General features: G+C 48.1%; 2 protein-coding genes across 3 annotated transcripts; both read left to right on the forward strand.

The window, feature by feature from the left end:
* Window positions 1-4,232: 4,232 nt before the first annotated feature.
* LOC130492778 (eukaryotic peptide chain release factor GTP-binding subunit ERF3A-like) lies at window positions 4,233-4,742 on the forward strand. The gene has a single exon (XM_056866563.1). It carries the CDS (start codon window positions 4,233-4,235, stop codon window positions 4,740-4,742), a length of 510 nt encoding a protein of 169 aa, XP_056722541.1.
* Window positions 4,743-11,757: 7,015 nt separating this feature from the next.
* On the forward strand, window positions 11,758-23,635 carry LOC130492424 (eukaryotic peptide chain release factor GTP-binding subunit ERF3A). Of its 2 annotated transcripts, XM_056866173.1 has the most exons (14): window positions 11,758-11,775; window positions 11,931-11,972; window positions 12,688-12,915; window positions 14,166-14,199; window positions 14,749-14,826; window positions 15,690-15,870; window positions 16,251-16,405; window positions 16,689-16,829; window positions 18,019-18,112; window positions 19,053-19,133; window positions 20,240-20,413; window positions 21,211-21,300; window positions 22,166-22,334; window positions 23,390-23,635. In XM_056866173.1, the coding sequence occupies exons 2-14, from the start codon at window positions 11,951-11,953 to the stop codon at window positions 23,440-23,442; spliced, it is 1,500 nt and encodes a 499-aa protein (XP_056722151.1). In that variant the 5' UTR covers window positions 11,758-11,775; window positions 11,931-11,950; the 3' UTR covers window positions 23,443-23,635. The 2 variants fall into 2 exon arrangements, with proteins under 2 accessions (XP_056722151.1, XP_056722152.1); XM_056866174.1 differs by lacking the exon at window positions 11,758-11,775 and having other exon boundaries at window positions 11,936-11,972; window positions 12,691-12,915.
* Window positions 23,636-24,887: the final 1,252 nt, after the last annotated feature.

Consider the following 24,887-nt stretch of genomic DNA (forward strand, 5'->3'; position numbering starts at 1 on the left):
TTTCCTCTCTTTCCTCTCACTGTTGGGCGACGGCCTGGGTTTGTTCCCTGCCCTGGGCACAGCTGCTGTTCATCCCACACCTGTCTGTATTCCAAAAGCGGTGAGAATTAGACTAACAGGCACATAGCACCAGTGTCTGCCTCGTGATCCTCCTCGAAAGACACCCTGCAAGTGATAATTCCAGCCGGTCTCACAATGATATTTTGCTGATATATATATATTTTTGGTAGCCTTTTGTCGGCTAAATGATCCGTAGCACTCGGTGCTGGTTTCGATTTTTATTTTCTGTAAAATGGATCCGTTGTCTGATGATACTAAATATACCTGTCAGTTGCTCACACCCCTTTATTAAATGACAAAATACTTACTATCGTTCACTGGGCTTTTAACCTCCCGTTTTGTGTTACGAGTCCTCGTTTAAAATTGTTGTTCTATATTGTAAATACCAACCAAATGGTTAGTTTATCAATCAACCCTTATTTGGAGAAGCAAACATAAAGTTCAAACTGAATTCACGTCTCCCGTGTGTGGTTTATTTGGCGCGATGGCTTGCGTTAGCTCTGGCACTGAGAGAGAAGTGTGGGGCAAAGTTAAAATTGTTAATGCAAAATTTCAATGTTTTTTTTTTACAACTGTAATGGTTTCAGCCAGTAGTGTTGCTGGAAACCGGTGCTTAATGTAGATGCTTCCCGAATGCTTGGGAGGCTGTTTGCAGTTGCGTCTTTGAAGCCAGACATGATTAATTCATATGCAAACCAATTTTGATATGCCTTGTTCAGATTCTGTACTTTTCTAATGAAATGAAATCTTTTTTAAAAAAAAGTGCAAAAAGAAAAAAAAATCAAATCCTCCACACTGTTACTGTGATTGCCTGTTGACAAGCCTGCCACTAAATTTGGTGGTTTTGTGTGTGTTGTGAAGAGTGAGGGTTTGGGTATGCATGGCTCTAATGAGAGCCAGCATGGTGTAATGGTTAAGAGTGGTGGTTTGGAGCGGTGGAGTCTGATCTGGAGCACCGGGTTTGATCCCCCACTCCTCCACATGAGCGGCGGAGGCTAATCTGGTGAACTGGATTTGTTTCCCCACTCCTACACACTCCTGGTCCTGGCATGAGCCACATTGGTTGGGATGTATGTTGGAAACCCGGCCGGTTCAAGCAAAGAAACAGGTGTTGTTTGGAGCAAGACCTGAACATGCACGTGGGCAAACCTGGAAGCAAACTGAGAAGCCAAGACGTGGAGCTGAGTAGGAATTTCCAACATCCAGTGGAATGAATATTCAGCAGCCTGTTCAGTTGACTAAAGGTGAACTAATAAAAATAGGCAGGAGTGTGTCTTAATTGAATTTAGACCGTTTGCAGGATGTGTGTTTTTTCCCCCTCAGCAATGAAGTGTGTTTTGTTTCCTTGTGGGAAGCGCACAGTTCATCCCGGTCTTTGTGCTTTACCTGCTGTGGGGCAAATCTCTGCTTGTACTGCAGGATTCAGAACAGGAGTTGGGTGTGAAAGAACAAGCTACCCCATGCATTTTTGTTTTGTACAGCTAGGGTCGCCAGCCTCCGGGTGGGGAAAGACCTGGAGATTTTTGGGGTGGAGCCTGAGGAGGGCGGAGTTTGTGGAGGGGAGGGGCTTCAATGCCATAAAAGTCCAATTGCCAAAGCGGCCGTTTTCTCCAGGGGAACTGTCCTCTATCAGCTGGAGGACAGTTTTTTTTTTAAAATATTTTTTAGTGCTTTTATTGTATTTATGTAGTATGCAGAAGGGAGAAAAGGGAAAATTCACTTCCATCTGCAATAGAGTGTTCTCTTTGGTCGATATTGTGTGTGTTAAGTGCCGTCAAGTCGCTTCCGACTCATGGCGACCCTATGAATGAAAGTCCTCCAAAATGTCCTGCCTTTGACAGCCTTGCTCAGATTGATATTATACATTCAGAAAACAGATTTTAAACTTATTACACTTAATTCAATGTACTAATTTCTATCCTAATCTTATTCAGTTAAAAAATTATTTAAAAAATCAAATAAATGAATCAAATATACTCCTTAAGCATAAAAAACAGTCGCTAACATAGAAAGGAATAACGCTGTAGATGTACCGTAATTACCATTTCTCTAAGAATTGCTCGTTGTTTAAGTGAATCAAATATAATTGTAAGTATAGACGTCAGTTGTAATAGCGGGAGATCTCCAGGTCGGAGGTTGGCAACCCTATTCTAAGTTGGTTATCCAAGGTTGGGTAGAAAGAATACATATATATATGTATATAAAATATAATTTATTAGAAGCGCTAAGTAAAGGTTAAAATATTTTAAAACATTAAAATAGCACAATGGCATTTCCTAGGGTTGATCTCTGTAACCACATACCAAACGTGTTTCGGCCTATTGGGCCATCAGTGGTCAATTAAAACCCATGTTAAGCCTGCACACATTTACAGAAATAAATACATATACAGACAGTTTAAATCAAACCAGGCATGTGTATAGGTTGTAAAATCTATTACCAATTACTCAAACATCTGGTCAGATTGGTTCTAGTTGTAATACTGGTTAGTATATGTCTCTCATATACTATGTGTGCAGGAATCAACCTAGTAGAGCAGGACCCCAAAGATCATCGGGACACAGGTGTGTCACAAGGCCAGGAGGAACAAGACAAGCTGGGAGAGGAAACTGGGAGTCAAGACGGCAGATTTGGGTTTGCCTCTGGTGCCCGCTGCTCAGTCATGGTATTTGTTTAAAAGTACTAAGCATGGGGGGGGAAAAACAATATAAACTTGTCCAGTGTTAACCTCGGTCAGATTCCTGCATTATCTATTGAGGAGGGGGACAGTACCTGGCGCTTCTTAAGTGGACCCCGAACAGTAAAAACGGTTCAGGAGAGGGGTGCGCTCCGCTTCTCCCAGCCACTGAATCCTGATGGTGCGGCTGTGCAAGTTTAATACCGCCCGAGAACCACAACCACCCCCACCCGTTTCCCAAGCTAGCATTATTACAGCAGTTACGGTCTTAACAAAGGTAGAAGCCTGCAGAACAAGTTTCTGTGCCCTAGGAACCCGATTCGGGCCACGTTTGCAAAAAAGCATCCTCGCTTTAGGTGTGCCGTGCTTGGAAAACGTTGGATCAGACTTCTGTCTGATCAGAACTTTCCATCGTTGGGGTAGCAGAAGAGGTGCGTCTATTCCTTGTTCTGTCCCAGGACCAGTGGGGGGAATGGATCTAAAAATATTGGTTGCCAGGAGACAAAAGGCCACAACTATAAGGCTGTTGTTTAATTTTTATAAGAAATAGTTTTCAAAAAGCACACAGGTGGGGTAAAAGGTACAATTAAAATTCCCAACTAAGCTTCATTGTGTAGTCACAATAGTGATACTGGCCTCACATAACCTGAACCAGAATGATTTTTTTCAGAGTTATTTATCGTATTCTTCGACATAAAGTATCCTCAAAAAGTGATTTTATTTTTTAAAATTATTAAAATAGTAACACAATGTAAATTTTAGTTGCCTCTGCTTGGCATGCAGAAGGTGCTGGGTTCAATCCCCAGTGGCATCTCCAGTTAAAGGGACCAGGCAAGTAGATGATGGGAAAGACCTTTGCCTGAGACCCTGGAGAGCTGCTGCCGGTCTGAGCAGACAATGCTGACATTGATGGACTCAGAAGGGTCTCATTCCACAGAAGGCAGCTCCACGTGTTCACCTGTGCCCTTCCCAACTTCTCCTTGCAAAAAAAAAAAACAGGAGATCAGACAAGCGGGTTCTTTTATGCTTTGTACTGCACCGGACCCTAAAGCCCGGCATTATTTGCAAACCCTTTCATTTCCCCCTTGAGCAGCGGAAGGGAGTTTCCCTGCACACGCCTTAAGAAAAAGAGCCCTGGCGCGCAATGCCCGCTGGGAGTTGTAGTTCTTGCCCCAGCCGGGGCGGGGAGAACTGGAGAAGAAGGAAGCTGCGTTTCTCCCCCCCCTCCCCTGCCGCCTCGTCGCGGTGCCTCCTGGGAAGTGTAGTCCCCTCCCCCCCAAGGCCGCTCCTGCTGCAGAGCAGCCGGCGAGGCTCCGGAACTACCCAGAGGGAGGGCGGGGGGAGGAGGCGTACGGCGGCCGAGGGCGGCCATACTGGCGCGGCGTCGGCGTCGCGGCGCACGCGGAGCGGCCGGAGGAGCGAGTGCTGAGTCGGTGCCGGCCGCCGCCGCCCGCCCGCCCCTGCCCGGGGCCTCGGGAGACCCCGCGGGGCCAAGATGGAGGCCAACGGCAGCAGCAGCGGCGGCAGCAGCGACTCGGCGCCCGACTGCTGGGACCAGGCCGACCTCGAGCCCGGCCCGGCGGCGGCGGCCTCGGCCTCGCCCGCCGACGGGGAGGCGCCGGGCCCGGCGGCCGCCGACGGGGAGGAGGCGGGGGCGGCGGAGGAGCTGGGCGCGGCCTTCAGCCGGCACCTCAGCCTCCACGCCAGGCCCTTCGTGCCCAACGTCCACGCCGCCGAGTTCGTGCCGGCCTTCATGAGGGGCCCCGCCGACCCCACCGGCCGGCCCGCCACGCCGCCCCAGCCCCCGGCCCCCGGTGAGGCGGGGGGGGAACGTCGGGACGCGCGCACCCGTGTCTGGGGGACACGTGTCTGGGGTTGGAAGAATCGTGGGGGAGAAGCATATGGAGGAGGGTGGGGGGGGCTGCTGGTAACGTCGGGACGCGCGCACCCGTGTCTGGGGGACACGTGTCTGGGGTTTGAGGAATCGTGGGGGAGAAGCATATAAAGGAGGGCGGGGTGGGGGCTGCTGGTAACGTCGGGACGCGCGCACCCGTGTCTGGGGGACACGTGTCTGGGGTTTGAGGAATCGTGGGGGAGAAGCATATAAAGGAGGGCGGGGTGGGGGCTGCTGGTAACGTCGGGACGCGCGCACCCGTGTCTGGGGGACACGTGTCTGGGGTTTGAAGAATCGTGGAAGAGAAGCATATAAAGGAGGGTGGGGTGGGGGCTGCTGGTAACGTCGGGACGCGCGCACCCGTGTCTGGGGTTTTAAGAATTGAGACGGCTAGGTGGACTTCCTCTGAATGGGGAGGATCCACTTAAGTATGTTCATAAGTGGATCCTCCACTTTCAGAGGAAGTCTACCTTGCTGTCTCAGAATCGTGGGGGGGAAGCATATAAAGGAGGGTGGGGTGGGGGCTGCTGGTAACATCGGGACGCGCGCACCCGTGTCTGGGGGACACGTGTCTGGGGTTTGAAGAATCGTGGGGAAGCATATGGAGGGGGGCTGCTGGTAACGCCGGGACGCGCGCACCCGTGTCTGGGGGACACGTGTGTGGGGTTTGAAGAATCATGGGGGAGAAACATGGAGTGGGGTGGGGGCTGCTGGTAACGCCGGGACGCGCGCACCCGTGTCTGGGGTTTTAAGAATTGAGACGGCAAGGTGGACTTCCTCTGAATGGGGAGGATCCACTTGAGTATGTTCACAAGTGGATCCTCCCCATTCAGAGGAAGTCTACCTTGCTGTCTCAGATCGTGGGGGAGAAGCATATGGAGGACAGTGGGGTGGGGGTGTTAACGGGAGATGGGGGCTGCTGGTAACGTCGGGACGTGCGTGCTCGTGTCTGGGGTTTTAAGAATTGAGACAGCAAGGGAGACTTCCTCTGAATGGGGAGGATCCACTTGAGTATGTTCTTAAGGGGAACATCAGTTCCTGATCCTCCACATTCAGAGGAAGTCTACCTTGCTGTCTCAGAATCATGGGGAGAAGCGTATGGAGGACGGTGGGGTTGGGGCATTAACAGGAGATGGGGGCTGCTGGTAACGTCGGGACGCGCGCACCCGTGTCGTGTGTGGGGTTTTAAGAATCATGGGGAAGCATATGGAGGAGGGTGGGGTGGGGGCTGCTGGTAACATTGGGACGCGCGCACCCGTGTCTGGGGTTTTAAGAAATGAGACAGCAAGGTAGACTTGCTCAATGTGGAGGATCCACTTAAGTATGTTCATAAGTGGAACATAAGTGGATCCTCCACATTTAGAGGAAGTTTACCTTGCTGTCTCAGAATCATGGGGGAGAAGCATATGGAGGAGGGTGGGGTGGTGGCTGCTGGTAACGTCGGGATGCACGCACTCGTGTCTGGGGTTTTAAGAACTGAGACAGCAAGGTAGACTTCCTCTGAATGTGGAGGATCCACTTAAGTATGTTCCTAAGTGGAACATACTTAAGTGGATCCTCCACATTCAGAGGAAGTCTACCTTGCTGTCTCAGAATCATGGGGGAGAAGCGTATGGAGGACGGTGGGGTGGGGGTGTTAACAGGAGATGGGGGCTGCTGGTAACATCGGGATGTGCGCACCCGTGTCTGGTAGATATGGGTGTGTGGGTGGTTCTTGAGAATAATGGGGGAAAAGCTTATGGAGGAGGGGGTGGGGGTGTTAACAGGAGATGGGGGCTGCTGGTAACGCCGGGATGCGTGCACTCGTGTCTGGTGGACACGTGTGTCAGTGGAGACAGATGGTCGCTGGAGGAGGAGGGGTTGGGTGTCAATAGAAGATGGGAGCAGCTGGTAACGTCGGGACGCGCACACTCGTGTCTGGTAGATGTGTGTGTGTGTGCGTGTTTCAGAATAAGGGAGAAAACTTGCTATGTCTGAATGTTCTGGCTCACCAGGGATGGGGTAGGATTGCCAGATCCTGGTTGGGAAACTCCTGGAGCTTTGGGGATGGAGCCTGGGGAGGACAGGGACCTCAGTGGGGGAGCTACGGGTTTTGTGAATTGGGGCTGGAGACAGCTGCTTGCTGGAGGAGGAGGGTGGGGTTGGGGTGTTAACAAGAGATGGGGGCGGCTGGTAACTTTGGGATGGGCGCACTCGTGTCTGGTAGGGGTGTGTATGTGTGTGTGTGGAGACAGCTGGTTGCTGTTGGAGGAGGCCACCCGGGGGTGAGATGGGGGGTTAACAGGAGATGGGGGTGGCTGGTAACGTTGGGATGGGCGCACTAGTGTCAGGTAGATATGGGCATGTGTGGTTTTTAAGAATAAGGGGGAGAAGCTTACGTCTGAATGTTCTGGCTCTTGTGTCACTAGAGATTGGGGGGGTATGAGTCCCAGATCGGGAAACTCCTGGAGATTTGGTGATGGAGCCTGGGGAGGACAGGGACCTCAGCGGGGTACAACGCCGTAGAGTCCACCTTCCCAAAGCAGCATAAAAAAAACTATACATAACAGGAGGAGATCATTTTAAAGCTGATTAGATAGCCCACCTGTCAGTGTTAACCTAGCAGGAAGACTTCCTTGCTCTTCCACTGAGAAAGGTTTGGCCAATAAAAAGTGTATCTGTTGGTCATCTCTTCGCGCAGCACACCTTGAATCAAACCCCTAAGGCTTTTATCCCACTCTTCTTCCAAGGCATTTCAGGTGGGATATGATTTTTCATGTGTTGTGTCTTCACGCTGGACAGCCAGCGTGGTGTAGTGGTTAAGAGCGGTAGTTTGGAGCGGTGGACTCTGCTCTGGAGAACCGGGTTTGATTCCCCCACTCCTCCACGTGAGCGGCGAAGGCTAATCTGGTGAACTGGATTTGTTTCCCCACACCTACACGTGAAGCCAGATGGGTGACCTTGGGCTAGTCACAGCTCTCTTAGAACTCTCTCAGCCCCACCTACCTCACAGGGTGTCTGTAGTGGGGAGGGGAAGGTGATTGTAAGCCGGGTTGATCCTTCCTTAAGTGGTAGAGAAAGCTGGCATATAAAAACCAACTCCTCTTCTTCTTCCCCTGAGGAGTCTGAGTTGAAGTCACCGAGTTGATCAAAGGGGGGGGGGGGTCATGACACCGGCTGAGTAGTGGATGCTGGGTGCTGTGGTCAGTGGGACATTTTATGTTCTTTCATCATTTTTAAAAGTGGCTTGGTTTTCATTGACCAACCTGGTGCACCTATAGTCACAGGTATCCTACCTCTGGGAAAAGGTTGAAAACCGAACAGTCCCTAACGAAAAACAACATTGCCTGGCATAAATGTTCTTCGTGTTATCAGCTAGCAGCCAGGCGGCCAGGCCACACCTCTGATACAACACTGACACGCCGGAACATTTCTTGGATTGGGAAATGCCTTCGTAGTGGCCGACGGATGGTACTACACACGGCTGGCCGAATGCGGAGCTATAGGAATTTTCCCTTCAGACCAGTGTTGTTCAACCTTTCCAGACCTGTGACCCATTTTTTTTTTTAATTTAGCTGCGTCTTTCATCATCTCTGCCTGCCTGCTTTTTGGTGCTGTCTCTTTCTCCTTCCCCGTGCCATCTCTCCCCCCGCCCCACGCCGCTTAAACAAAATCCTGAAAATCCACCACGAGTGGTGGGTGCTATGCGGTGACCCACTTGTGGGTTCCGGACCAGTGCTTTAAAGAAGAGCCCACGGGTTGTAGGTGCAGACTTCTGCCAGCAGATAATGTGGTCTTTGCACACACCGCAGGCAAGTTATATTTAGTGGTATTCCGATTGCATGCGTGGTTACTATTTCAATTTTCAGGTGTTTAAGCTTCAAGCATTCAATAGATGTTTGTCAAAATGTTATTGCACATTATAGGGCATGTTGTATGGAAATAATGACAGATTTATTCCATTTAATATCTTGGTGGTTGGAAGCCAGAGACCTCCAAGCATGGTGGAACCTATTTACAACTCACAATTACAACTAGTTTTGTGAGTTGTAATTTTGGATATAGAGGTGTTATTTTATATTCTGTTGCTTATTGGAACCTATTTACAAACAGTTCTCTAGTCTTGGTGTTGTCCCACAGTTATCTCAAATGTATTTATTCAGCAAAAGTCTGCCGTTGTAGTCAGGAAGAAAACTCCCATAAAATATAACGAATTGGCTGTAAAGCCAGTAGCAACAGCTCAGAAATAAATTTTTTAGAAATGTTGTCTTCTTCATTTAACTGGGTAAAGATGGGCATAACTTGCAGTCTGATACTGTGCTTGTTTACTTGTAAGACTCACTGAATTAAATGGAACTCACTCCCAATTAAGTACACATAAGATTATGGTCTTGGCTTCATGTCTCTGCTTGTATCTCCTGAATGTTGCTTCACCTTAGAGCAGAAGATGTCACAGATTCAATCTTTCCCAATGCAGGACAAGCGTCACTAGTTGAAGTTAGTAACTGCAAGCATTTGTAGATTTATTCTCCCCCCCCTTCCTGCACCTGGTCTTGTACAACTGGCAATTCCCCGCCCTCCCCAGGTAAACCAGATAATTAAAGGTCTGTTCTCTTACATCTCAAGGATTGTACTAGCCAGGCTAAATTGCTTGGGGGGTAGTTTGACTTTTGCAAACTGCTCTAGGGCAGTGCCATTAGTGAGACATGAGCGTGCCTGGGTAGACCAGGCAAATTTCTAGGAGTGGCCCTGTTATTGCTCCCCACACCCCTGCTGTGAATAAGGGCTTGTGCAGAAGCACCATCCTGCTCCCAGTTGGCTAGGTACTGGATGTGAGTAATGCAGCCGAGGAGTTTGTGCGTCCTTCTCTTATTTATGTGCTGATAGAAAAGCTTGTGTTTTGGGGGCAGGCTTTCACTCCCTCGGGGACCTTCAAGCTGAGGACCCAGTCTCTTCTTTCCTGTGTGTGTAAAGTGCCCTCAAGACAGCTTATGGCGACCCGGAGAGCCAGCGTGGTGTAGTGGTTAAGAGCGGTGGACTCTGATCTGGAGAACTGGGTTTGATTCCCCGCTCCTCCACATGAGTGGCGGAGGCTAATCTGGTGAACTGAATTTGTTTCCCCACTCCTGCACACGATGCCAGCTGGGTGACCTTGGGCTAGTCACACTCTCTCAGCCCCACCCACCTCACAGGGTGTCTGTTGTGGGGAGGGGAAGGGAAGGTGATTGCAAGCCGGTTTGAACACCTGAAGCAGCCTTATACTGAATCAGACCCTTGGTCCGTCAAAGTCAGGATTGTCTACTCGGACCGGCAGCGGCTCTCCAGGATCTCAGGCAGAGGTCGTTCACATAACCTACTCACCTAGTCCCTTTAACTGGAGATGCCGGGGATTGAACCTGGGACCTTCTGCATGCCAAGCATATGCTCTGCCACGGTCTACTCCGGTCTTCTCACAAGGTGTGGGATTTTGCTCTTACCATGCAGTTCTGGTTGCTCCAAAATGTTTTCGCCCTTCAGGATGCCTGCCCAGTGCTGCCTTTGCAGTCAGAGCTTCTCTGGCACTGAACGCACAAAGCTGCCTTTGATATTTAGTCAGACCGACGGCCAGACAGTCTGTCTCCCTCAGTATTTTGGGCCCTGACTGGCAGCAGCTCTCCAAAGTCTAAGGTGTACATTTCATCAGGAGTCTGAGCCTGGGACAGTATTGCCAAACTACTAATTGTTTTAAAAAGCGCGCCCTCTTCTCTTCCCCATCCCAAGCACACATCCATGTTCTCCAATTAATGGTAAACCTGGTGGGGCGGAGAGAGCTGGTTTGATGAGTGCACCTTCCATTTTGGGTGCACTGGTTGGTGTGGCCGACCAGATTGCTTAATAATTGACTAGCGCTTATACTGATTCGGTAGAAGGCAGCTTCATGTTTTTATGTGACAAGATACACAGCCAAACCTCTGTTGCCTCCGTCACCAACCCCAAACTTTTTTTATTTTATTTAATATAAGAACTCAGCTAAGAGCATTTGTATCAAAAGTATTTGCCATCTTGGGAGCTGGTGTGCACTTCTAATTTTGCAGGGTTGTTTCTTTCGAGGCAGATTCTCGAAAGGGAAGGTTGGAACCCTGTCTTGGCAGCTTTAAACAAACGCAAACTTAGATGGTGATCTTCAGTAAATAGGACACTGCAGGCGTTCAAGTTGGAATGCCGAGGCCGGATAAAGCATCTCAAATGCCTAGTTGTCAGGGTGGATTTTAGAGCCTCAGAAACCAAGCGCCGAGGCCGTGTTAACACCTGTTTTCAAAATGCTTGGCTGTTTTAATTTGCATGCTGATACAGACATAGGAAATAATTTTGCGTGGCATACAAGGTTATCTTTTCGCTGGTGAAAAAATTGTGCTACCTCCCCCACCACAAAAAAAACTCCTGAAGGGGAAAGTATCCCAGACTCTGACCCCACACAGCACACGTCTAAACAGATATTTCCAGAGTCTTCTAACAAAGGGGTTTTTAACATTGCAATCTTCAAGAGTTCAAGGACCAGAATAATGGGGGTTCAGGTCAAATCGAAACTCTGGACCTCTCCCCAGAGGGATTCATCTATCCACTTCTGTGACCATCTTTCAAGGAGTGATGACTTTTTGTTTTGTTCTGTTTGGTGTTCCGTCAGTGTTAGTGGCTTCCTAGAGGCACCTGGTTGGCCACTGTGTGAACAGACTGCTGGGCTTGATGGGCCTTGGTCTGATCCAGCATGGCCTTTCTTATGTTATGTTATCCTTTCTTCCTGCCCAATGTGTCAATTGTTGTTTTAATATTTTTTATGTGTATTTTAGCTCTGGTTTTAATGGTGTGTTTTGCCTTGGTTTTAATGAGTTTTTCCCCCCAGGTGTGATCTTATTGATGTTTTGATTTGTTAGCTGCCTCGGTGGCTCTTACAAGGGCAGAAAAGTGGGATATAAATTTCGTTTAGTAAAAATAAATTTAAAAAATCGTTAAAAAAATAAGTCCCTATAAACCTTTGCTTACTTTGATCATGGATATAATGGCTGTTTGGGTTCTTGAAGCTGCATTGCAGTTCTATATGGTGTTTGTTTCATTGTCAAATCTCTTAATTTCTTTTAAGGGGCATCTGCGGAAACATCACAAGAGGAACAGCCCTTGTCTTGTGACGGTAATGTTATTTGTTGGAAAAATCCGACGCAGAGCTAATTGTGGGAAACGTGCAGTGATTAAACGTTTGCTAAACTTGTCATCTGCTATAAAGGACTGTTTTAAGTGGGACAGCCGAATTCCTGTTAAATATATAATGTGCTTCTGTTTCTTTAGGACTGAACACTGCAGTCAGTATGGAAATCTCTGAACCAGTTGGTAAGAGAAGTGATGCGATGTGGCGAGAAATTTGTTTGGGTAGCACCGGGCTTGCTCTATTATATGGGTAATTGAATAGCTTCCTAACTGGGAACTCAGCAGTTCCGTTGTGACCGAAGGACGGGAGGTTATTTTGTGCCCAAATCAAACAGTTCTTAACTGGACACAGGAGTATATTTGCATTGAGTTTTGTTGCCCATTTCAGAATTCTCTGGGGGGAAAATATTTTTTTTAAAAATTTGAAGCAACTCACCTGTGTAAAGGCAGGGTAACTGGTGTTTACAGATCATTTGAACTTGAATATTTGTTGTGCGGGAAGGCAGCTGTACATTGGCTCTCAGAAGCAGCTTGAACTCGCTTGCGTTTCTCCCTTTTCTGAAACTCTATGATTCCGAGGTGGTTTTCCACACATCTTTTTTCCCAGCTGAAAATGCCGTTGGGTTGAAATAGTCCGTTAATTCCCTAGAGCCGTAGTTGGATTGCTCTTTTTGCAGAAATCATATCCAGGTTAGAACACAGCTTTGAATAACAGAACCTCTCAAATCACTGGAACAAAGTCAGAAAAACTGGAAACAGCAACATTCTAAGTGTCGAGAAGGGAAACGCCCCTGGTTTTCAAGACCAGATTCTTTTTTTCTTGGGGTGGGGGAGAGAGACGGTGGAAAAAAAGGCTTTGCCCTTCCTTTAAAATGACCTTTTCAAAACTCAATTCCAGTAGAAAACGGAGAAACCGAAATGTCCCCGGAAGATTCGTGGGACCACAAAGAAGAAGCCCTCGAGTCTGAACTCGGAGGGGGACCCTCCGGAGATGCAGGAACTATTGAAGAGGGCGCCCAGGAGATGATGGAGGAGGAGGAGGAGATACCAAAACCCAAATCCATGGTAGCGCCACCAGGTGCTCCCAAAAAAGAACACGTAAACGTAGTATTCATTGGACATGTAGGTAAGTTGCAGAGAGTTGTAGGGAAAGGGGCGGAGGGGTTCCGATCCTCAGGGGGAGGCCTTCTTCAGGGCTTCCTGGGTGCAGTTATCAGATGTTAGCAGACTAAGGGCTAGACTCATAAGGCGCCAGGCGTTGCATATGCAGAGTACCCAGAGCGTTTTTTGGGGAGCAATCAGGCACATACGTCCGCCCTGTCAGAACTGAAACGACACTGTGGGAGAAGAAGGCATTGAAGCCTCCCCCCCATGCACTAATTTCCTGATCTCAAATAGCCCTGAGGAGAAGAGTTGGTTTTTACATGCCGACTCAAACCGGCTTGCAATCACCTTCCCTTCCTCTTCCCACAACAGACACCCTGTGAGGTAGGTGGGGCTGAGAGAGCTGTGACTAGCCCATGGTCACCCAGCTGGTTTCATGTGTAGGAGTGGGGAAACAAATCCAGTTCACCAAATTAGCCTCCGCTGCTCATGTGGAGGAGTGGGGGAATCAAACCCGGTTCCCCAGATCAGAGTCCACCACTCTTAACCACTTCCCCACGCTGGCTCTCACCATTGTGCACCCCACCATGTCAGGCAAACAGGTGCCCTCATCAGTGACTGTATGCCAACACGAATGGCAGTAGTATTTTTCTTTCCAATCTCTTCACGGAGCGCTGGGAGATGTTTTGCGGAGCACCAAGTGCTCCGCGGAGCACAGTTTGGGAACTGCTGGCAAACCACAGCTCCCCAGGACCGCTTTGTGTCAGGAACATTGCACACGAGAGAAGCCTAGAACTCCTCCTCTTGTGCCGTGGTCCTGACCTGAATCGGGGATCCCCCCAGGCGGCCAGTTCTAAGCATAGGGGGAGAGAACTGCAGCGGTCCGTTCTTGGAATTCCCGGCGCCTCGTGTAGTTGAGCCTTGATTAACCTGAGTCACAAATGTTCCTTGCCCGCAGATTGGCAGAGGTTTGGGGAATCCAGTAAGCTCCTTAACCCTGCTGGTGGCGGCGGAAGTGCTAGCTTGGAAGTGTCAGTGAGAGGAACTTCTCGCCGCTTGGCAGAAAGCTGTTGAGCCTGCCAAAAAGCTTCCTTAGAAGCCTTTAGCCGTGAAGTTTTCTTCCTTAGACGGTAAACGTCTGTAAACTGTTCTACTTTTAAAGATTTACACCCCCCCATGATTTTAAGTGATTGCTCACTTAGTGAGTCAGAGTGCTAGCATCCCACTGCATTTCCTAAACTGATCTCTCTCTGTCCCGCTGATTTTCTTTAGATGCTGGCAAATCAACCATTGGAGGACAAATAATGTAAGCGACCCCTTTCTTCAGTGATTAAAACAAGCTTATGGTGACGAATGTAAATAAATCCTGACTAATTTTCACCTAGCGCCTGTATACTTAGGGTTGCCAACCTCCAGGTACTAGCTGGAGATCTACTATTACAACCGATCTCCAGTCTATAGAGATCAGCTCCCCTGGAGGAAATGGCTGCTTTGGCAGTTGGACTCTATGGCATTGAAGTCCCTCCCCGAACCCCGCCCTCCTCAGGCTCTGCCCCAAAAACTCCTCTGCTGGTGGCAAAGAAGGACCTGGCAACCCTATATATACTAAACTGAATGGTAGTAGTATTTTTCTTTCCAGTCTCTTCACGGAGCACTAGGAGATGTTTTGCGGAACACCAAGTGCTCCGTGGAGCACAGTTTGGGAACCGCTGTTACAGACAATTGTGTACCATTGAAACGACAACAGGCCATACTGATGAATTGGTCTTGTGAAAACTGACTCACAAATCTCCCTCCTCCCCCCCCCCCCGGTAGCCTCTTTATTACAAATTAATGTCACCTGTCTCTTTTCTAGGTACTTGACAGGCATGGTGGATAAGCGAACGCTTGAAAAATATGAAAGAGAAGCGAAGGAGAAAAACAGAGAAACCTGGTAGGACGCCAGCATCCGCTTGGGACGTTGTTCGCTCTGGGATTTAGACTGCTGGTTTTTGGCTGCGGCACATGGTTCCAGTTCTCAGCTCTCCATTTGGGGATTTCTTGTGAAGCGGGCATTAAAAATGGCTCAAATTCAGAGACCAGCAGGCGGCTGCGGCTCCATTCAGTGCTGTTGGCTCTGACAACTAGGGGAACACATGAAGCTGCCTTATACAGAATCAGACCCTGAGTCCATCTATCCTTAAGTAGGGAGGAGTGAATTATAGACACACAATGGCAATGTAAACAGCAAATAAATGATTAGGTGTGATATGCAGAGGGGTAGTGGGGCATGGAGAAATTAGCATGGGTAATGAGACAGGAATTCCAGATCTCTATTAAGTCTTGGAGAATGCTCAAGAATGAAGCTCAAGACTATGCATTCTCTAGGACTTAATAGAGATCTGGGATTCCTGTCTCATTACCCATGCTAATTTCTCCACGCCCTACTACTCCTCTGCATATCACACCTAATCCAATCAGGCCTGCTAATGTCATTTACTTGCTGTTTATATTGCCATTGTGTGTCTAATTCACTCCTCTCTACTTAAGGAAAGATGGAATCACATTCTAGCTGTATCTGAAGAAGTGAGCTGTGGCTCAGGAAAGCTCATCCCCTGCCAGAAATTTTGTTAGTCTTTAAGGCACTACTGGACGCTTGCACTTCTAAGCGGCTGCTGTGTGAAGCATGCCTTTGGGGGGGCCCTGCTTATTCTCAGAGGTCTGAAGGAAGTTCAGGGAAGTTCTTGGTTGGGTGGCCATCGAAAACTATTCGGTCACACAACAGGTGCAATCATGCGTTCTACTCTTTTGATGCAGGTACCTTTCCTGGGCCTTAGACACAAACCAGGAAGAGCGTGACAAAGGCAAAACAGTAGAAGTGGGTCGTGCATATTTTGAAACCGAGAAGAAACACTTCACGATCCTAGATGCTCCTGGGCATAAGAGCTTCGTTCCAAATATGATTGGTGGTGCTTCTCAAGCCGATCTAGCTGTGCTGGTAAGATGTCGTCAAGTTGTTTGTACTGTATTATTTGCATTATTTTTTTACTTACTTACCTGGGTCTCCCCGTTCCTAAGCCAGGCATTCCACAAACACTTGTCTGCATTGATCTGCTGGTGGCGATGAGATGTTCTGAATGGCAGCTGCAGCACCCTCATTTTTTTAGTTTGCGTTTTGCACATGCTCAGGAAATAGTTTTTTGTAAGGACGGCAATGGTGTTCATGGCAACTGTCCTGCAGTTTGCTGCCTGAACTGTTCAGCCCTTGACTCCTCCGTAAGACCTGCAGTCCGTGAGCTATTACAGAGCTCTTCTATCCGGAGAAGCGGGAAACGGTGCCACGCCTTCCCGCATAACCCGATCTGTTTCCCTTCATAGGTCATTTCTGCAAGGAAAGGAGAATTCGAAACCGGTTTCGAAAAGGGGGGGCAAACAAGAGAGCATGCCATGTTGGCCAAGACAGCCGGCGTGAAACACTTAATAGTTCTTATTAATAAAATGGATGATCCGACCGTGAACTGGAGCAACGAAAGGTGAGCATGGAACGCTTTTCCCAGCTTGGTGTGCTTTTCTGAGTAATGTGTGATTCTAAAGCTTTCCTTTGTGTTGGGAGTGGAATTCTCTTTGTGACGCGCAGTTGTAGTTGTAGATCGAACACGCAGGTGTTCTCTATGGCTGCGCGACGTCGGGATGTGTACACACCAGGCAGGTCTCAGTTCTAGGAAACCTGAAGATGGCTGCCCCGGCACGCGTCTCTCCGGGACCTCGTCCCAAAGCAGCAGATTATCTGAGAGACGTTCTTCTCATTGACTGTAGGTATGAAGAATGTAAAGAGAAACTGGTGCCATTTTTGAAGAAGGTTGGCTTCAACCCCAAAAAAGACATTCATTTCATGCCCTGCTCAGGACTGACCGGAGCAAACCTCAAGGAGCAATCAGACTTCTGTCCTTGGTACATGTAGGTATCTTTGCATCATACCTGAGGCTCGATTGTCTTGTAGACCTTTTGAAAGGAGAATGACCGCCCTTGCGATGATCTGGATGAGTAGAGTGCATAGCCCCTTGTCATAGTTGAACACAGGAAGCTGCCTTATACTGAATCATACCCTCCGTCCATCAAAGTCAGTATTGTCTACTCAGACCGGCAGCGGCTCTCCAGGGTCTCAGGCAGGAAAGGGTCCTTCACATCAACCACTTGCTGAGTCCCTTTAACTGGAGATGCCGGGGATTGAGCCTGGGACCATTCTGCCTGCCAGGCAGACACTGCATGCCAGGCAGACACTGAGCCATGGCCCCTCCCCCAGTAGGGCGTTCTGCATACATGGGGAGATCCCTCAATATACAGAAAAATACTGCTTTGCAGGGTTGTTGTTTTTAAGTGATGACAACCGAGTTGGCTTTGTTCTCAGCCGGATGCATATGTGGGGGAGGGCTTCTGAATTGGTAGAGCTATGGCGGGGGCTTTAAAATTTGCTGTGCCACTGAAATTTGGTAGGGTGCTTCTTGTACCCTGGACGTGAGGCAAGTAAGATTATGAAAGGAAGGGCTTTTTTGAATTAGAGTTTAGTTGCATCTGGGCACCGAGTGGACAGAGAGAAGCTTTTTTCCCTCTCCCATAATACCAGAACACGGGGTCATCGGCTGAAGCTGGAGGGTGAGAGTTACAAAACAGATACAAAGGAAGTATTTCTTCACACAACGCACAGTTCAGTTGTGGAACTCCCTGCCCCAGGATGTGGTGATGGCTGCCAACTTGGAAGGCTTTAAGAGGGGAGTGGACATATTAATGGAGGAGAAGGTTATTCATGGCTACTAGTTAAAATGGATACTAGTCATGAGACATATCTGTTCTCTCCAGGATCAGAGGAGCATGCCTGTGATATTAAATGCTGTGGAACACAGGCAGGATGGTGCTGCTGCAGTCGTCTTGTTTGTGGGCTTCCTAGAGGCACCTGGTTGGCTGCTGTGTGAACAGACTGCTGGATTTGATGGGCCTTGGTCTGATCCAGCAGTGCTTTTCTTATGTAGGTGGTAATACTGTCTTAATGACCTCTGTTGTTTTGTGTGGAGAGTTACAAAAAAAAAAAAAAAAGACCATAGAATTATATGACTTTCCTCCTTTCCCCGGCCTTCTTTTCTTCCTCTAGCGGGCTACCATTTATTCCATATCTGGATAATTTGCCAAACTTCAACAGATCAGTTGATGGACCAATCCGGCTGCCAATTGTGGATAAATACAAGGTACAAAAATAAATTGGTTGCAGATCCAGGGATGCTGTGGTTCTCAGTCTTTCGTTTTCATTCTGGGCTGTGTGTGTAGAGGCTCACCATTACTGCCCCAAGGAAAGCCGGACATGATCCAAATTCTGTTTGTATTGAGGTTTCACAATAAATTAACAGTTAATTTCTCATTTTGATTCAGCTGTAATTCACCGCACGAGGCCGAATTCTTTAGGACGGCTTTTGGAGTGTGAACCACAAGTTTGAGGTGTTTGATTAGTCAGATGATCAAGCTACATATTGGAATATTTTATATTTGTTAGCTGCTTTTATGTTTTGGCTCACTTATACTATTTTGATGTTGTGAGTCGCCACGAGACCCTTTGGGTGTAAAAGTAAAGGGTAAAGGTCCCCTGTGCGAGCACCGGGTCATTCCAGACCCATGGGATGACGTCACATCCCGACGTTTACTAGACAGACTTTGTTTACGGGGTGGTTTGCCAGTGCCTCCCCCAGTCATCTTCCCTTTACCCCCAGCAAGCTGGGTACTCATTTTACCGACCTCGGAAGGAGGGAAGGCCAAGTCAACCTTGAGCCGGCTACCTGAAACCAACTTCCGTCGGGATTGAACTCAGGTCGTGAGCAGAGCTTGGACTGCAGTACTGCAGCTTACCACTCTGCGCCACGGGGCTCTTATGCCCTTTGAGTGAATGGTGATTAAAAACAAAATTCCAATAAATAAATATTCAGTGATCTTAAATATTGCAGCGGCGCATAGACCTCTTGCTTCACTGGAGGCGTGCAGGGACACCCCTACACATTTGCCTCCCTGGTGTAATAATGTATACCACAGTGTCCTACTGCTTTGGGCTGAAACAGTTTGGTGTACCCACAGATGCCTTTGAAGCGATAAACGAATGGAGGCGAGTTTAACCCATGTGCCTTTGTTTGCCTTGTCCAGGATATGGGCACGGTGGTTCTGGGGAAGCTGGAATCGGGCTCTATCTGCAAAGGCCAGCAGCTTGTGATGATGCCAAACAAGGTACAGTGTGTTGTGACTCGCGAACCTTGCAGAAGCCCGGACAGCATTGGGCAAAGCACGTCCGTTAAATGAAGGACATTTGGCAAATCTGCATCCTAGTGGTGATATTATTTTTTATTAGTGCTAGAATGGCAACGTGTAATTGAGTGCATTCGACTTTCTTGCAACGCAAGGCACAGGGCGCAAAGTCTGTGAGAATAGTCATACTTCAAGAGAAAGAAAACGTATGTTCTTGAGATGTCCTTATTTTACGGAGGTTAGACTAAAAATTTTAAAGCCTGTGAGACAGGATTTCTGATGAAGCCAGTGAAATTAAGCTGGGTTTTCTGTTATGGGACAAAAACCATCAGATAGCATGCCAAATAGCTGAATTCTGCTTTTTTGATAAGCAGGATTCGGGGAGAAAGAAACTAAAATCATAGCAGGTTAAAGGGCCTCAAAGGGTTGAAGGCAGCGTTTTAAAAAGTTTTAAGACTCGAATTACGTTGTCGCTGGATTGAACTGCTGTTTTCCTCCCCTCCCCCGGTAATACTGGTCAATGTCCGTAATAAAGTTATGACGATGATGATACTTGTACGGGAAAGGCTTGGAGACCGACTTGGTGTCTTGCAGAGCTGACTGTACGCATCGTATTTTGTGTTGCTGATGCTAGGAATTTCAGTAATTCTAGATCAGCGGTTCCCAAAGTGGGGAGTACCACCCCCTGGGGTGGGGGCGGTGGGATCACCTAGGGGGGCACTAAGAGGCATGGGGGCAGCAGGGGGGTGCTAGAGGTAGGCCCCTTCAACTGTGTTGTTGGATAGGGTAGGGGGCGCTAGGGTTGAGTTTGTGAAACCAAGGGGGCTGTGGCCCCCAAAAGTTTGGGAACCGCTGTTCTAGATCTTAAGAAAAAATGAAACCCAGTGTGCAGTGCTAATTTTTAACCCAGTTAATGACAGACAGAAGTTACAAGCTAGAACGTATTTTGATAGCTGAGTAATACTCTGTAGCACCTGACTCTCGTGGAGGGGATTGCTGTCTGCCCCTGTCGGGTATCCTTGCAGATGTGTGCATGTTTTTGAATCTGGCTTCGTTGGGACAATCCTGATCTCACTCTTTTTAAATAGCACAACGTGGAAGTCCTCGGGATCCTTTCCGACGACGTAGAAACCGAGGCCGTCTCTCCGGGCGAAAACCTAAAGATCCGCCTGAAAGGGATTGAAGAGGAGGAGATCCTCCCGGGGTTCATCCTCTGCGACAGTAACAACCTGTGTCATTCAGGGCGCACTTTCGATGCTCAGGTATGCTTCTCGGAAGAGAACGTTGGGTCTCCTGTGCATAACGAGCGGTGCTGAAGCGCAGCGGGATTACCTGGCGCTAGGATCTTCGAAGCTTGATTCCGAAAGACGTTCAGGGCGGGCCCTGCTGGGTCAGACCGAAAGCCAACCTAGACCAGCGTTCTGTTTTCCCAACCAGACCTCTTCTTGCCCTCCCCAAAGCCTGTTAACAGGACGATGAGGTGCCCCTCAGCAACCCACAGACATAGTGCCCTTGAACATGGAGGTTCCTTTTAGCTATCTAGGTTAATAGGCCATTGATGGATCTGTCCTCCATTCATTTGTTAGGTCTGCTTTGATAGACCCGTAGCAAGCAGAGCTACATCTTGTAGCAGTGGGGTTCTTCTGGCTATATCAACGAAACAAAGCTGGCGGGATAATCTTGGGCCAGTTTCTTTCTCAACCTCACAGTGCCACCCCATTGCAGAGTTACTCCAGTCTAAGCCCACTGAAATGAATGGGCTTAGACTGGAGTAAGTCTCCCTAGGACTGCACTGTTAACCCCACAGAGTTATTAGTGAGGAAGAGAACCATGCACCCCCCCAAGCCTTTAAGAGAAAGGGTAGGATAAAAGTTCTTCTCTTTTAAAGGAAGACTCTTTGCTCGCTGGTCAGTTCATGCCAGCAGACACTTCTTCTAGAGCAGTTTGGCCCTTGGGAAAAAGATTGCGGTGGGGGGGTGGGGCAGGAGATTGGGGCCGCTACACAGAAGTAATTGATGCTTTTTTATGGCAATTACAAATAAATTGTTGTTCCTTCCAGATAGTGATAATTGAGCACAAATCTATCATCTGCCCCGGTTACAACGCAGTGCTCCATATTCATACCTGTATTGAAGAAGTCGAGATCACAGTGAGTGTTGACTGAGCGGGCGGTGGGGTCGCTTCCCTACTCCAAGGAGCATTTTAGCCGAGCGGCATTTATTTAACTGTTGAATCAAAGCCATTCCAAAAATTAGTCTTTTTGCCATCTAGGATTTTGAGAACCTTTGTCTTGAGGTATTGTTTTATTTTTGTGGGAGGAATTATACAATTGTACAAACCGGGCACATTTAGTACAATCAGCACCCGAGGAGGTCCAGATGGTTCTTTCTTCGGAGGCTAGGTAGGGGTAAGGCGTCGCTGCTGGTGGCACCCTGACTATATGGAATACCACCCCCAGAAATACAATACATCATAGTTTTTCTCAAAGTTGTGATGGGCGATCGTACGATCTCTGCAGTTATTTTAATTATTGGTTGTTTACTGTGTTGAGTGTTTTTAGAGTCATCTTTAGTTCGCATCAACCTTTATATTTGATTCCATTTTGGATTTCAAACTGCCCCGAAGACCAGTCAAAAGGCAGAAAGACAGAGAGTATTCATTTTCCTAGATTTAAATTGAAGTAATGCTGCCTAATTTGGAGAAAAGGTGTTTGATAGCCTGCCTTCTTTCTAAAGTGACCTCCTTAGCAGACAAGACATCCTTACCAGGCATCCACAGTTCAAAGGGGGCCTCTCCCATAAACCCAGAGTTGACAGACAAGCCATTTTCTTTCCTCCTTCCCTGTAACCCTGGCCTACCTTTCCAGGCTGTTGTCAGGATCGTGATGGTAATGCGAAGTGGCATGAAGCAAGGAAAAGTTCCATGCCTGTTAAAGGCACCTGGCGCTCTTGTTGTGAGAGAGACGTTCCGTCCTAATGCAGTTTTATCATGACAGTTTTCTCTTTCTCGCACAGGCCTTAATCTGTCTGGTAGACAAGAAATCAGGAGAGAAAAGCAAGACCCGGCCCCGTTTTGTCAAGCAAGATCAAGTCTGTATTGCCCGTTTAAGGACAGCAGGAACCATCTGCCTTGAGACCTTCAAAGACTTCCCCCAGATGGGGCGCTTCACTTTACGAGATGAGGGTAAGGCAGCTCGGGAAACTGCGTGTTGCCGGGACCACCATCTGGGTGTAGGTGGAAAACCGCACTCACACAAACCCTTGCTGCTTGAAGAATGGCAAAATTAAGAAAGGGATCCCAAAAGCCAACCCATTTCCACATCACCAGACTCCTCTTGCTCATCCTCCCTGTGGAGGCAGGGTGGAGAGCGCTGACCACACATGAATAAATGATGCTGCCTTCTACTGAATCAGACCTTCAGTCCACCAAAGTCAGTATTGTCTACTCAGGCCGGCAGCGGCTCTCTAGGGTCTCAGGCAGAGGTCTCTCACATCACCTGCTCGCCTGGTCCCTTTAACTGGAGATGCTGGAGATTGAACCTGGGACCTTCTGCATGCCAAGCAGATGCTCTACCACTGAGCCACGGCCCCTCCCCACAGGGCACCTTCTGAAGCCGCCTTTGGCATTGCGGGGAGCTGCAGCTACATGGCTCCTCCCCACATACAAAGGTCATCAGAAGATCGCCCCAGAGGGGCCTGTCATATGGCAAACTTCAGTGTCACTCCAGCCCCTCCGTGTGACTCCAGGATTTTTAAGGAAATAGTCGGGGTGAGGAAAGGGGGCTGTCGCCGAATAAGAAGGACTGTTCCCCAATGTAGATCCTGCCCCATGTTTTAGGAACATGGGCAAAGGTGCTCGGTGGGGCTTGTAGTTGGTAGGAGGTTTCTGTCTTTCTTTGCTCGGGCTTTTCCTTAAGAGGGTCGGATCCAGTGGCCTGGGTTCTTCCCGTCCCCCTTCTCCTTGTGCCTTCTGGGGGCTGAGCGACCCTAAGGCCACAGCTGGAGGAGAAAGTAAGCAGCCGCCGTCCTCTGCTCGTCTTCAAAGGCAGAGATGGGGAGCGGTTTCAGCCGGTCCCCCTTCTTGCTTCCCTCCATCCTCAGGAGTAGCCGTTGTGGGAGGTCCAAAGAAGGATTGAGCGGGCGAGTGCCTTTGACGCTTCAGCAGGTCCCTCCCCATGCAAACCGTTTAAGCTCGTGTATTATTTCTAACATCCGCCTTTGTCTTTATTTCTCACCCAGGGAAGACCATTGCGATTGGGAAAGTTCTGAAACTGGTTCCGGAGAAGGACTGAGCCTTGTTTCTGACCAGCCTGCACAAAATACTGTGAGGGGGGGGACTGACTCTCAAAAGCCTACTTCACATCGCCTTCTTCTTTCCCTTCCCATCGATAAAACTTCCTTCCTATATTTTGCAACGACAAATTTCACCGCAAAGGTCCACATTATGTCAGCTTTCTCATATTGAGAGCTCTGCTATGCCACTGTTGATTTCTCCCCCAAAAAAACTCCCCCCCCTCCTCCTCCCAAATTCTGCTTCCTTGGAAAGATTTGGCAATAGCTTTGTAAGTGATGTGGACATAATTGCCTAGAATTATGAAAATCTATAGGATTTGTGTTTAATTTCCCCCTCCCCATCCCAGCATATTGAATTGTTTCTCGAGGCAGATCATTTGGCGTGTGCTCGCGTGCACATTTACAAAGACAATTACCATGTTAATAAACTATTCAATTTGAAATCCATTTTTTGGGGGGGTATCTTAATTGCTTTCGAATAATGTTTCTATCCAGACGTGACACCTTTGCATTTAGCTTTTCACCTGCCAAGTAATCTGAGCCATCAATTTACTTGGGCTTTTCTAAATCTCCCTCCCCAGTTCATCTCTTTGCTGACCGCCCCCCCCCCAGTCAAGTTTTAAATGAAGCAATTAGACAGTTGACAAAAAATTTGTACTAAAGAAAGAAAAGCCTCTTTGTTTTTGCCCTTTCCTTATGGTGGCTTAAAAAAAGAATACTTAAATATGTTCATGCAAGTACGGTACTATTTAATTAGCTCTGCATAATTTTGTAGCTACAAAAAATGTTTATGTTGAAGTGTTTAGGCCTTGGAACAGAGGTGCATTTGGTTACTGCGTCTGCTCAAAGTACAGCATCAAATGCCTTCTGGCAGAAAATCCTAACCAATAAGGACTGTTACGTGCTCTCTCCGGCAATAACATTGCAAACTGAACTCAAGTACCAGGTTAATTTGCTTGATTCTGTCTAACTTGGAAGACTTGTGAATCCCTGCTTTTTTAAAAGAGAGATTGGAAACGAGGGGAATAGGCAGTTCACTGCTCTCCTGCTTTTATTTTTTTTAAATGAAACCCAAAAGGTTTTGCTCTTTTAAAAAAAAATTGAGAGAAAGTCAAATCAAGCATATTCTTATCATTTTTTGTTTGTCTGCACATCCAAGCGGATTTGCATTGGAGAAAAGCAGTAGCGGACCTCGAGAGTCTTGCTCAGGTGCAGTTTGAAGGGACAGAGGTGGCAAACTTGTGCTTAGCTGCCGGCGGGGTGTGGATTCTGTACCCGTGCGATACAAAATGGGGTGGGAAATTCACTGATACTCATCAGTGCTAAAGGAACGACAGTCTCCACTCTTTGATTCAGTTAGAAGGCTGATTTCCGACATCGTTCAAAATGCTTCTCGCCCAATTAAATGATTTTTTTTGGCCAGTTTTCTGTGTACAAAATTAGT

This window comes from Euleptes europaea, chromosome 21, assembly GCF_029931775.1.
Source record: "Euleptes europaea isolate rEulEur1 chromosome 21, rEulEur1.hap1, whole genome shotgun sequence".
Classification (NCBI taxonomy): domain Eukaryota; kingdom Metazoa; phylum Chordata; class Lepidosauria; order Squamata; family Sphaerodactylidae; genus Euleptes; species Euleptes europaea.

Excerpts from the sequence above, each read along its gene's own strand:
- LOC130492778 (XM_056866563.1), top strand. The coding sequence starts at position 4,233 with ATGGAGGCCAACGGCAGCAGCAGCGGCGGCAGCAGCGACTCGGCGCCC.
- LOC130492424 (XM_056866173.1), top strand. The coding sequence starts at position 11,951 with ATGGAAATCTCTGAACCAGTTG. Across the intron at positions 15,871-16,250 it reads AAGCCGATCTAGCTGTGCTG|GTCATTTCTGCAAGGAAAGG; the intron begins GTAAGATGTCGT and ends TTCCCTTCATAG. Across the intron at positions 16,830-18,018 it reads GACTTCTGTCCTTGGTACAT|CGGGCTACCATTTATTCCAT; the intron begins GTAGGTATCTTT and ends TTCTTCCTCTAG.